General features: G+C 36.1%; 1 protein-coding gene across 1 annotated transcript in view; it reads left to right on the top strand.

Moving 5' to 3' along the window:
• Positions 1 to 12,361, top strand: part of VAMP7 (vesicle associated membrane protein 7) — a 56,083-nt gene that overhangs the window by 14,769 nt on the left and 28,953 nt on the right. Inside the window, exons 3-5 of the mRNA XM_049644550.1 lie at positions 2,114 to 2,171; positions 4,457 to 4,594; positions 7,167 to 7,257. Coding sequence (XP_049500507.1) covers positions 2,114 to 2,171; positions 4,457 to 4,594; positions 7,167 to 7,257 — 287 coding nt within the window. The remainder of the gene's footprint in view (positions 1 to 2,113; positions 2,172 to 4,456; positions 4,595 to 7,166; positions 7,258 to 12,361) is intronic.

Consider the following 12,361-nt stretch of genomic DNA (forward strand, 5'->3'; position numbering starts at 1 on the left):
CCAGCCATACTTAGCTATTTTCATTTCAGTGCTGGGTTTTTTCTCTCTTCCTATTCTTTGCAGCAGCTATTACCTTTTACTGGAAAATGTTTATCTTTTTTAAAAATCTGACTTTGTCTTTCTGAGCTTTGATATTTCCTTTTCTGGAAACTCTGAACTCCAAGACCAGACCAAGTGCCTCCCTTTTGCTTGTCTCCATAGCATCCTTTGTTTATTCATATTGTAGCACTTATTGCTCTGTATCATAATTGCAATCTTTATTTTTTGTCTCTGTCCCCTGACGGTAGGCTCCTCGGTGGCAGGGACCATGCCTTGTAACTTTTTGTGGTCTTTGCACCAAGTTACTCCCTAATGTGGTTTAGGAGAAACAAATTTTGTGGGGAAACTGATGACTTCCATTTTGAACATTGTGTTTAAGTTGTCACTGGTATGTCCAGTTGGGTATGTCTAGTAGACAGTAGTGTATGTAAGCCTGGAGCTCAGGAAGTAGGTCAGATCTAGATGTGAGAATCATCATCATAATTGTGGTAGCTGAAAACAAACAACAACGAAACATGACAGTGGATGCCACCATCCAGGGAGTGTGTGAGAAAAGAGCAGGGAGCTGAAGATGCTGGAAAACATCAATAGAGAGGGAAAGAGACTACCACATTAACCAGGCAAGCCTGGTGTTAGGAAATCTAGTGGAGAGAAAACACTTTTCAGAAGAAGGAAGTGGTCAACACTACCATGTTTCAGAGAGAGCCACTGGACATGGCGATGTGGAAGCCATTGATGGAATTGATGTGAACGGTTTTAGAGTAGTGGAGGAAGACATTTTGCCTGAGTTCCCCATACCTCCTTGTTATTCATATTAAGCTTCTATATGGACATTAAAAGTATAATTCAAGAGGTACTCCTATCTGTCCACTTGCCCAAGGTAAAATCCAGGAGGCAAAATTGAGTTATCCCTCTGCTTCACTTCCAATAGCCAGTTGTCAAGTTCTGTTCTATTTCTTCTCTTTTCTTTTCCATTGCCCATAGTACTTTAGTTTATTTCCCTCCTCATTTGCTTACCTGCTCTACTACAGCAGTCTCCTGTCAGGTCCTCCTTTCAGTCTGTTTTCCGTGTTCTAGCCAAAACATCCTTTTACGTGGCCGATCTTACCACATTCTCCTCAGGCTAAAACCTTCTGATGCTTGTTCATTATTCTGGGGATAAAGCATAGTGAGGTTGTAACATATTCTATAACCTAGTATTTGCTTACTTCCATAGCCTCATCTGTGCAGCCAAATTGTCTTTCCATTTCATGCTCTAGTCATGTGGACTCTAGTCATGTGGACTCTTTTGACTTTACTAAACCCATTATGTGCTTTTTTTTTTTTTTTTTTTTTTAATCTCCAAGCCTTTATGTTTATTGGTTTTCTACTCTGGAACACTCTGTTTGCTCTTTACCTTGCCATCTCTTACTTACTATTCAGGTCTTGGCTTACACATCACTTGCTCCAAGATGTCTTTCCCGTTACCCTCTGCTAAACTCTGTAGGTGTCTCCTTTATGTTGCCAGAGCACCGTGTACTGCCTCTCCTCATCCTATTTTACCATGTTGCTCTGTAATTCCCTGCACTGTGATCTTGGTGTAGGCGGGGACTGATGGTTTTGCCTATTTGTATCCTCAGCACCCAGCCCAGTAACTGGCTCCAAGTAGATGCCAAACAAATGTTAATGTTGAGTGTTTGGTAGAAAAAGTGTTTGCTTTGAGATCGTAAAAGAAGGCAGGGAAGACCGGATAACCCATTGGAGGTCGATCTTAATGATGTGTCCCTCCTAAGATGTCATCCCTTGTTCAGGCCTTAAGAGTCCAGTTGTGCTTTTGCAGCTGTCATTTTAATAGGTAATGTGCATACTGTTGTGCTATGTAGTTAAGGTAGAGACTTTCTTTTAATGTCTTATTTATTCTTACAAGTTTGACTTGAGAGAAACAGGTGTATAGGGGAGGGGGAGAGGGAGAATAGATAGTATCGGTAAATGATATGGTCACATTGGCAGTACTAAATTTGCTTATACATAGAAGATGGAAGTGAAAGCAATATTGCTCATAACCACAGTAAGTTTTATATCTTTTATCCTACAGTTATTTGTTTCATTACATCTGCCAAGACAGGATTGTATATCTTTGTATCACTGATGATGTAAGTAACTTGAAGACATGTTGCTATTTAAGTATGTATACTGTTAATAGAGTCAGTTCTTAATTATCTATATTTATGGTAGGTAAACATGATGTGAATATAAGTGTCCATAGATACATTTTTTTCTATACTTTGCATTTATCATATGGAGCAGCAAATGACAAGAAGAGGTGATGTCTGGGTACATGCATATCAGCTCAGTTTTGGTAGAGTTTTAGCTTAACTAATCTCTTGCAGCTTCTACATTTATCCTATTGTGCAGTGAGAATTGGTCTTCATAATCGTGACTTTTTTGTATCCAGTCCAAAATTTATTTATCTGAAATATTAAATAGGTTATTTTATTCAATCAGTAATGAATTTTTTAATGTATATAGACTTTCAGAAAACAAAATCACAGTATATCATAATCAGTTTTGTAGACCTGTAGTTCACATTGGTAGGCTGTTTTTAGAGTTTGTAGGTTCTAGACCAAAATGCTCAGTAACTTAACAACGCCATCAAGGTCATTTCTCTCTCCTCTGCTATCCTTGGTGTCAGCTTCTTCCTAGATACATTTCCCTATGGTTGCATGCAGCCACATGCTTATTTATTTTGTATTCAGAGAAGAGGGACTATGTCTTCTCAAATCTCTTCTTGTAAGAATGAGGGAAGTTCTCCAAAGCACACTGTCCTCTCTCCCTGCTTTCAAAGTGAACTTCTTTTCATGTCTTATTGGCTAGGAGTAGGTTACATACTTATTTCTAAATTGATCAATGACAAGAGGCATGGAATTGGCATGATTGCCATAGGTCAGGGTTTAATCTTTACTGTGCCACAGACTCCTTTGACACTCATAGGCCCCTCCTAGGATGTTTTTAAGTGTATGAAATACGTGATTAGAAACAAAACCAATTATATTGAAATACAGTATTCAGAGTATTTTAAAAATTGATAGATAATGTATATGCTTCTTTATGAATTTGTTAAGTAACAAGATCTAGTCAGAGGTCTAATGACTAATAATAATTTTGAAATGGCGATGATATAAATGAGATTTTGAGATATCTATAACTAATGGTATGTGAAAAAAAGATTTCTGTTGGTGACAGAGTGACAGATACTGTTTGGTATTGTTTTGGTTTGTTACCTACACTCAGATTTGAAATTTAAGTTAAAACTTACTGAAAATAATGTCATTTTTCTTTCTATTCAAGTACATGGACCCCTTGAATTCGGACCATTGACCCCAGCTTACGAACCCTTGGCATAGACTAATAATCATCTTGGGTGAAATGGAGATGAGTGTCAACCATAGTGACCATCACAATGATTTTTATCCCTGGTTTCACAGTAGTTTTTTTTTTTTTTTTTTTCATTTTAGAGAGAGAGAGGGCACAAGGGGTGAGAGGGGCAGAGAGAGAATCTTAAGCAAGCTCCATGCTCAGTAAAGAGCCTGATGCAGGGCTCGATCCCATGACCCTGGGATCATGACCTGTGCCAAAATCAAGAGTTGGATGCTCAACCAACTGAGCCACCCAGGCGCCCCATTGTTTTCTAAAATTATTTTTAAAATCCAGCTATATCTGAAATTGCTCATTGGCTGGGAGTAGGTTACATACTTATTTCTAAATTGATCAATGACAAGAGGCATGGAATTGGCACGATTGCCATAGGTCAGGGTTTAATCTTTATTGGAATATATGAGAAATATCACTAAATTTGGGTTCATCAGAGTTGAGTTTTCTGTTTCTTGAGTTGTAATTTTATACATATGTAAATACTTTTTGGCTGGGACCAGACAAGGGTACATCACTTGATCTTTTCAAGTGTACCATCACTACTGAAAAAACCCAATTGAAAGTATTTATCAGTAGTGTTATCTTTGTGTGTGAAAGACTGCAGTATTATTATGGATTTATTAAGCATCTTCTTGTGCTGGGCCTTCTTATTAGATGCTGTGAAAGATATGAAGGAAGTAAAGCCCAATTCTTGCTCTCAAGAAGCTAACTTAGATCCTGATATCTTTAGTAGGAAGTAACCAAACATTTGAATTGGACTCTCAGCTCTTTCTTTTACTAGTTGTTTAATATTTGGATTGGACTTTCAGCTCTTTTACTAGTTGTTTGACCTTTGGCAAGTTACCTTTTCAGAGCCTTTGTTTCCTTATTGTAAAATGAGGTCAGTGCTAGTTCCTCTTCATGGAATCATTGCTCAGTAATGTTAGCTGTTCTTATGGTTGTTGTTAATCATCCATATCATCTTTGTTTACTTTCTGATGTGAACTCTGTGTTGGTCTCTTTTCAGGATTTTGAACGTTCCCGAGCATTTAATTTTCTGAATGAGATAAAGAAGAGGTTCCAGACAACATATGGTTCAAGAGCACAGACAGCACTCCCATATGCCATGAATAGTGAGTTCTCAAGTGTTTTGGCTGCACAGCTGGTAAGATATTTTTAGGATGTAGTATTTTGATTCCTATCTTCTTTATTACCTTAAGGCACTTTGAATAAAGGAGACCTTGACCTGCAAATATATTTTTCTGATTTTGCCATTAAATGTGAACATAAGAAAACTTACCAGATAGAAAAATTTTAAATAACGTGATATTCTCTTTTCTAGTGTTCAACGTATCTAGGAATGGGGAAGGACATTAAATACCATCTACTTTAGCTACCTGTCTAGTGCATAAATCCACTAATATGCCAAATGGCCTCTTTAACTCATACATTAACCTTCTACCCTCCCATGAGGCAATTGTAATTTTTGAACAGCTCAACTTAGTCATTTTCAAGTCTGCTGATTTATATGAATACCTAATCATCAGCTCGGTGAAGTTTTGCATATATATACACCTGTGAAATACCACCCTTTCCAAGATATATCTCCATTACTCTAAAAGTTCCTGATGTCCCTTTGCAGTCAGTCCCCTCCCCCACACTCTGCCACAGGCACCCTATGCTCTATTTTCTGTCACTATAAATTAGTTTTGTCTTTTCTAGAATTTCCTGTAAAGGGAATTATACATTATGTACTCTCGTGTGTCTTGCATGCTCCGTGTAAAGCTTTTGATACTCATTCATGTTGCATAAATAAGTAGGTCTCTTTTTTGCTGAATAGTATTGTATGCATATACCACAATTTGTAATAAACCATCAAACTTTTTTCCAAAGTGGTTGTACCATTTACATTCCCACCAGCAGTTCTAATGTTTCTACATTCTTGCCAGTGCTTGCCATAGTCTATCTTTTTAATTTTAGTCATCCTGGTGGGTGTGTGGTGATATTTCATTGTGGTTTTAAGTTACATTTCCCTGATGACTAATGATGTTGAGACCTTTATAAATGCTTCCCTTTTATCCATGAAACTATTTGAGTGCAAAGACATATGTTCTATGATTGTGTTGTGAATGAGAGAAAAAAGAATTATTATAATTGAATGCGTTCCTTTTCACTTCTGCTTTAAGTGTTTTTTTAAATATTCTTTTTGAGTATTACACTTATAAATATGCATTCTTCTGGGGATGAAGTTCCTTTAAATAGTTATAAATCTTTATTCAGTCAGTTCATTTGTTTCATACTTCCCACTAGAAAACAATCAAATATATGAAACCATGTAAAACATCACCAACCAGAAATATACCAATGCACAGTCAAAGGTAAATAGGGTGAACTGGCAGCAAAACTTCCAACTTAGCCAGTTCATCATTAGCTCCAGATCTGTGGGTGACCTATGAATGAATCTGTGCCAGGATTGTTATCTACAGATGGAGATAATAATAAAAGCATCTTCATCATGGAGTTTTTGGGTGGATTAAATAATGTTTCTTCTTTGAAGCATTTAGCATGGTGAAGTGACCAGAATATTGTATATTAAGCACTCCATGGATAGCTATGGATAATAATTTCAAAATATATACTGTTGGAGAGAGGAGCGGTAGTGGGTCTAGCAGTGAGGAGGTGCTGGGCGTAGGGAAGAGTGAGGGAGAAAAAAAATTATATATATATACACATATGTATATATGTGTATATATATATATATATACTATTATCAGTGTCTTAGATTTCTAGATCCTATAAGAAGCCAATGAAAATGGGATGTATACTCAGATCTCAACAGATAAAAGAACAGATGCTCAGAAGCTGGGCCAGTCCCTACTTCATCATACCGAAGAAGTGGGGAACAATTTGGGGTGCTTTTATTTGTCCTGTTCCCCCTGCCCCAACTACAGTCCTCTTTTTTCCTTTCTTGTGTGAGCATAGATTATAGAACCACATACTTCTGTCCCAAGGCAGAATGTATATTGATATATTATAATATACATACCTTTATATTATTTAAATGTGATATTTTTATACTATAACACGTGGTATCACTTTTTTATTTAAAAAATCTTTAATGTTTATTTATCTTAGAGAGAGAGAATGCATGCTGGGGAGGGGCAGAGAGAGAGGGAGACACAAAATCTGAAGCAGGCTCCAGGCTCTGAGCTGTCAGCACAGAGCCCAATGCGGGGCTCAAACTCAAACTGTGAGATCATGACCTGAGCTGAAGTCGGACGCTTAACCATCTGAGCCACCCAGGCGCCCCTAGATTGTCACTTTTTTATGCTGCCTATATTTTTCCCTAGGTCTGATGACAATTTTTAAATGAAATGGCATGTATCCTTTGTGTCAATACCAGCATAATTTATTTTTTTTATTTTTATTTTTTTTAATGTTTATTTATTTTTGAGACAGAGAGAGACAGAGCATGAACGGGGGAGGGTCAGAGAGAGGGAGACACAGAATCCGAAACAGGCTCCAGGCTCTGAGCTGTCAGCACAGAGCCCGACGCGGGGCTCGAACTCACGGACCGTGAGATCATGACCTGAGCCGAAGTCGGACGCTTAACCGACTGAGCCACCCAGGCGCCCCAATACCAGCATAATTTAATAACATTCCTCAATGTCATTCCTCTTCTTTTTGTTTTCCTATTGTAAATAATGTCCGGTAAGTTAAATCTTATTTTCTTATAGAAGCATCATTCTGAGAATAAGGGCATAGACAAAGTGGTGGAGACTCAAGCCCAAGTGGATGAACTGAAAGGAATCATGGTCAGAAACATAGGTATGTTTCATGGCATAGTTCACATGCATGTGGGCAAAAATGATAATAGATTACTTGATTGGGATCAAATTATTCTAGAAAGGCCGAAATAATACTTCCTTATTCTTACTATTGGAAACTAATTATTGGCTAAGATATGGGTATTACCTACTTATGATACTGCCTGCTATATGAATGGTTTTTTCTTAGTACTATAACTGTTCTTCATTCTAATTTGTTAGTTGACTTAGCAATCCTAATTTCTGAGACTCTTACAAAAAAGTTCAGCAATGAAGAATAAATTAATCAGTTTTGGCTAGAGATACCCAGATAGCTGATGTTATCAGTAGATGCCTAGAGTATAACTATTTGACTTCCTTAGAAAGTTTGTAGCTCTTGATTGAGAGAAAGAAAGAATTGGTCCAAAAAAACTGACTGTTGTATTCTTCAGAGGACGAACTATGATAGAAATTCAGTCAGCCTGTGTTTTCTCAAGCTGTTCAGCACATTAAACTAATCCAGAGAAATTCATCAAGTTTATTTTATTTTGATGTTTCTTTATTTTTGAGAGAGACAGAGTGCAAGCAGGGGAGGGGCAGAGAAAGAGAGAGACACAGAACCTGAAGTAGGCTCCAGGCTCTGAGCTGTCAACACAGAGCCCAACACGGGGCTCAAACTTGTGAATCACAAGATCATGACCTGAGCCAAAATCGGATGCTTAACCGACTGAGCCATCCAGGCTCAGTTTATTTTTTAATTGATTATGCAGTTGTATTTAGATTTGGGATGATGCTAATTTTTCTAAAAACACTGGTTCTCAAACTGTCCCTGGGCCAGTAGCATCAACATGCCTTGGGAACTGGTTAGAAATGCAAGTTTTTGGGACCCACCCCAGACCTGTTGAATCAGAAACTGTGAGTGGGGCCTAGCAATCTGTGTTTTCAGAAGCCCTCCAGAGGATTCTAATGCATATTCAAGTTTGAGATCCACTCTTTCTAAGGGGAATATCTCAGACGATAACTTGTATAAAATTGAATGAAACTGATTATATTATTGTTTTATAAGATATTTAATTGAGATTGTTAAATTTCATAAATGTCAGTTTACTTATAATTTTGGATTTAGTATTTGAATTACTTTTACGTTTATTATTAGAACAGGTACAAACTGTAAAGACATTTTTAAAAAGATTACTCTTGGTCTCACCATTCTAAAGATTTATTTCCATTTTTTTTAATTTTTTTATCCATATATACATATTATAATAATAGTTTATATTCAGTTTTGTTTGGGCAGTATAATACAGTGACCAAGATTTGGAGTCCTATGTGCTGGAGTTTGAGTTCTGATGTCACTTCTACCTCCAGTCAGTCCTTGGTCAATCCTCTAACTTCTCGGAACTTTGTTTCCTAATCTGCAAAAAGGAGATGATAGCACCTAAGGTTACCAGGATAAAGGAGAGAATATTTGTGAAGCATATTGTACAGTGCCTAGCATATAGTAAAAGCTGAATTACTGTTAGCTACCATGAGTCTACTTTTTGCTCGTATCGTATGTAATTGGGTTATATTATAGGTTACAAATCATGTCCTTATTTTGGACCTTTGGTTCTTTAGAGAAGTGGTATTCAGAATACTGTTTTACAACCAGATAAAGAGCTTGCTCCAGCATGTAAGTCAGTGCTGTGCTTCCTTCATTGAGAACATCTTGTTATGAATATGTCAGTTGGACTGAACTCTGTGATTAGAGATAGTTGAAGCAGTAGCAAACACTCTTAGGTAGTCACTGATTTAGAGGTTTGTGTTACAGTAATAGTACTGTTATATATGGTTTTGTGCCTATTCCCAGGAATGAGATTAATAGTCAAAAGGGAAGAACTTTTTTAAAAATTTTTATTTTCATTCCAGTTAGTTAACATACAGCGTAATATTAGTTTTAGGTGTACACTAGAGTGATTCAACACTTCCATGCAACACCTGGTGCTCATCGCCACAAGTACAACCCTTAATCCCTATATTAATTCCCCCACCCACCTTGCCTTTACTAACCATCACTGTGTTCTGTATAGTTGACATCCTGTTTCTGGTTTGCCTCTCATTTCCTTTTTTTTTCCATCTGCTCATTGGTTTTGTTTCTTAAATTCCACATGTGAGTGAAATCATATGATATTTGTCCTTCTCTGACTGACTTATTTCGCTTAGCATTTTACTCTCTAGCTGTATCAACATCATTGCAGATGGAAGGTTTCATTCTTTTTGATTGCTGAGTAATATTCCTCTGTATCCATAAACCACATCTTCTTTATCCATTCATTAGTCTGTGGACACTTGGGCTGCTTCCATAATTTGGCTATAGTAGATAATGCTGCTATAAACACTGGGCTGCGTGTATCTCCTTGAGGTAGTATTTTTGTATCCTTCGGATAAATACCTAGTAGTGCAATTGCTGGATTGTAAAGGAGCTGTTTTAACTTTCTGAGGAACCTCCATACTGTTTTCCAGAGGGACTGCACCAGTTCGCATTCCCACCAACAGTGTAAAAGGGTTCCCCTTTCTCCACATCCTCGCCAACATCTGTTGTTTCTTGAGTTGTTAATTTTAGCCATTCTGACAGATGTGAGGAGATATCTCATTGTAGTTTTGATTTGTATTTCCCTGATGATCAGTGATGTTAAGCATAAAAAGGGAGAAACATGCAATTCTTGATATGTTTTGTCTCTTGGTTATTTGAAGTGATTTCCTACCATTGATTTTAGTTTTAGTTGTATGTCTGGATGCAAACTAGAGAACCTATGGAATGAACTACTAATACTTACTTTTCCTCTATTTTTGGTTGTCAGATGTATTTACTTCTCCTGAAAGTGAAGCATCTAACTGCTACAGTGTTATTACAAATGCATAAATTTCTCAGAAAATGAGCCTTTTAAGTCAACTTTTAAATGACTTACTTATTTTTAGAATTACAGAGATATCCAATTAAAATTTAGCAAAAGCATTTCTAATAATCTCAGTTTGATTTTTTAAACAGCTTTATTAAGATAAAAATCACACGCCATACAATTCACCTATTTAAATCATACCATTCAATGGTTTATAATATATTCAGAGTTGCGCAGCTATCACTGTAATCAACTTTAGATCATTGTCATCACCTCTAAAAGAAATCCTATACCCATTTACAGTCACTTCTCTTTCGCTCTCAACATCCAGACCTAAGCAACAATTAATCTTCTGTTTGTCTCGATCGATTTTCCTCTTCTGGACATTTCATACAAATGGAATCATATAATACGTAGCCTTTTGTATCTTGGCTTCTTTCACTTACCTTAATGATGTTGAGGTTCATTCATGTTGTGGCATGTATCAGTACTTCATTCCTTGTTATGGCTATGTTATAGTCCATTGTATTGAAACCAGTTGATGGACATTTTTGTGGTTTCCACTTTTTGGTTATTATAAATAATGCTTCTGTGAACAGTTGTGTATGAGTTTTTGTTTGAGCCTATGTTTTCAGTTCTCTTGGGGAAATACTGAGAACTATTATTGCTGGGTCACATCAGAACTCTACGTTTAACATTTTGAGTAAGACCAAACTTTCCTAAAGTGGCTACACCCATTGTACATTCCCAACAGTGTACAAGCATTCTGATTTCTCCACATGCCCAAATTTATTATTGTGTTTTTTATTATAGCCAAGCTAGTATGTGTGAAACGGTATCATATTGTGGTTTGGTTTGCATTTCCCATATGACTAATGATGTTGAGCATCTTTTCATGTGCTTATGGGCCATTTGTATTTATAGATCTTTGGAGAAATTTCTATTCAAATAGAATAGTGTGTGTATATATATGTGTGTGTGTATATATATATGTATATATATATATGTGGTGAAGTGTGTTGGTCATATATGACTTATTATGCTGAAATATGTTCTATACTCAATTTGTTGAGGGTTTTTATTATGAAATGATGTTGTGTTTTGTAAAATGTTTTCTTCTGCATCTATTGAGGTGATTATAAGATTTTATCTTTCATTATATTAATGTGATATATCACATCTGTTTATTTGTGTATGTTAAACCATTCTCGTATGCCATAGATAAATCCCAGTTGGTCGTGGTATATGATCATTTTAATGTAGTTTGAATTCAATTTGCTAATTTTTTTTTTTGAGAATTTTTGCCTCTGTGTTCATTAGGGATATTGGCCTATAGTTTTATTTCCCTGTTGTGTCCTCATCTGGATAATGCTGACCTTGTAAAAGGAGTTTGGAAGTATTCCTTCCTCTTCAGTTTTTTGAAAGAGTTTGAGAAGGATTGGCATTATTTTTTCCTTAAATGTTTGGTAGAATTCACCAGTGAAGCCATCCGGTTTTGGGTTTTTCTGTGTTAGAAGCTTTTTGGTTACAGATTTAATCTCCTTACTCATTATTGGAATGTTCATAATTTCTAATTCTTTCTGATTCTGTCTTGTAGGTTGTATGTTTCTAGGAATATATCCATTTCTTCTAGGTTATCCAGTTTGTTGTCATATAATTGTTCATAAGAATCTCTTATGATCCTATGTATTTCTGTAGTATCAGTTGTAATGTCTCTTCTTTCATTTCTGATTTTATTTATTTGAATCTTCTTTTTTTCTTAGTCTAGCTAGAAGTTTGTCAATTTTATCTTTAAAAAAACAGCTATTAGTTTTGTTGATCTCTTCTGTTATTTTTCTGGTTTCTATTTCATTAATTTCCACTCTGAACTTTATTTCCTTCCTTCCACTAACTTTGGGCTTAGTTTGTTCTTCTGTTTCTAGTTCTTTGAAGGGTAAAGTTAGGTTGTTTATTTGAGGTCTTTTGTTTTCTTAACATATTCATTTATCACTATAATCTTCCCTCGCAGAACTGCTTTCGTAGCATCCTATGTGTTTTGGTGTCCTATGTTTCTATTTTCATTTGCTCAGAGGTTTCTTTTTTTTCCTTTTGATTTATCTCTTTAACCCGTTAGTTGTTCAAGAGTGTGCTGTTTACTTTCCACATATTTATAGATTTTCCAGCTTTCCTCTTAGTGATTTCTATTTTCATACTACTGTGGTTGGAAAAGATACTTGGTATGATTTCAGTCTTCCTAAATTTGTTAAG

This window comes from Panthera uncia, chromosome X (genome assembly GCF_023721935.1).
Source record: "Panthera uncia isolate 11264 chromosome X, Puncia_PCG_1.0, whole genome shotgun sequence".
Lineage (NCBI taxonomy): Eukaryota > Metazoa > Chordata > Mammalia > Carnivora > Felidae > Panthera > Panthera uncia.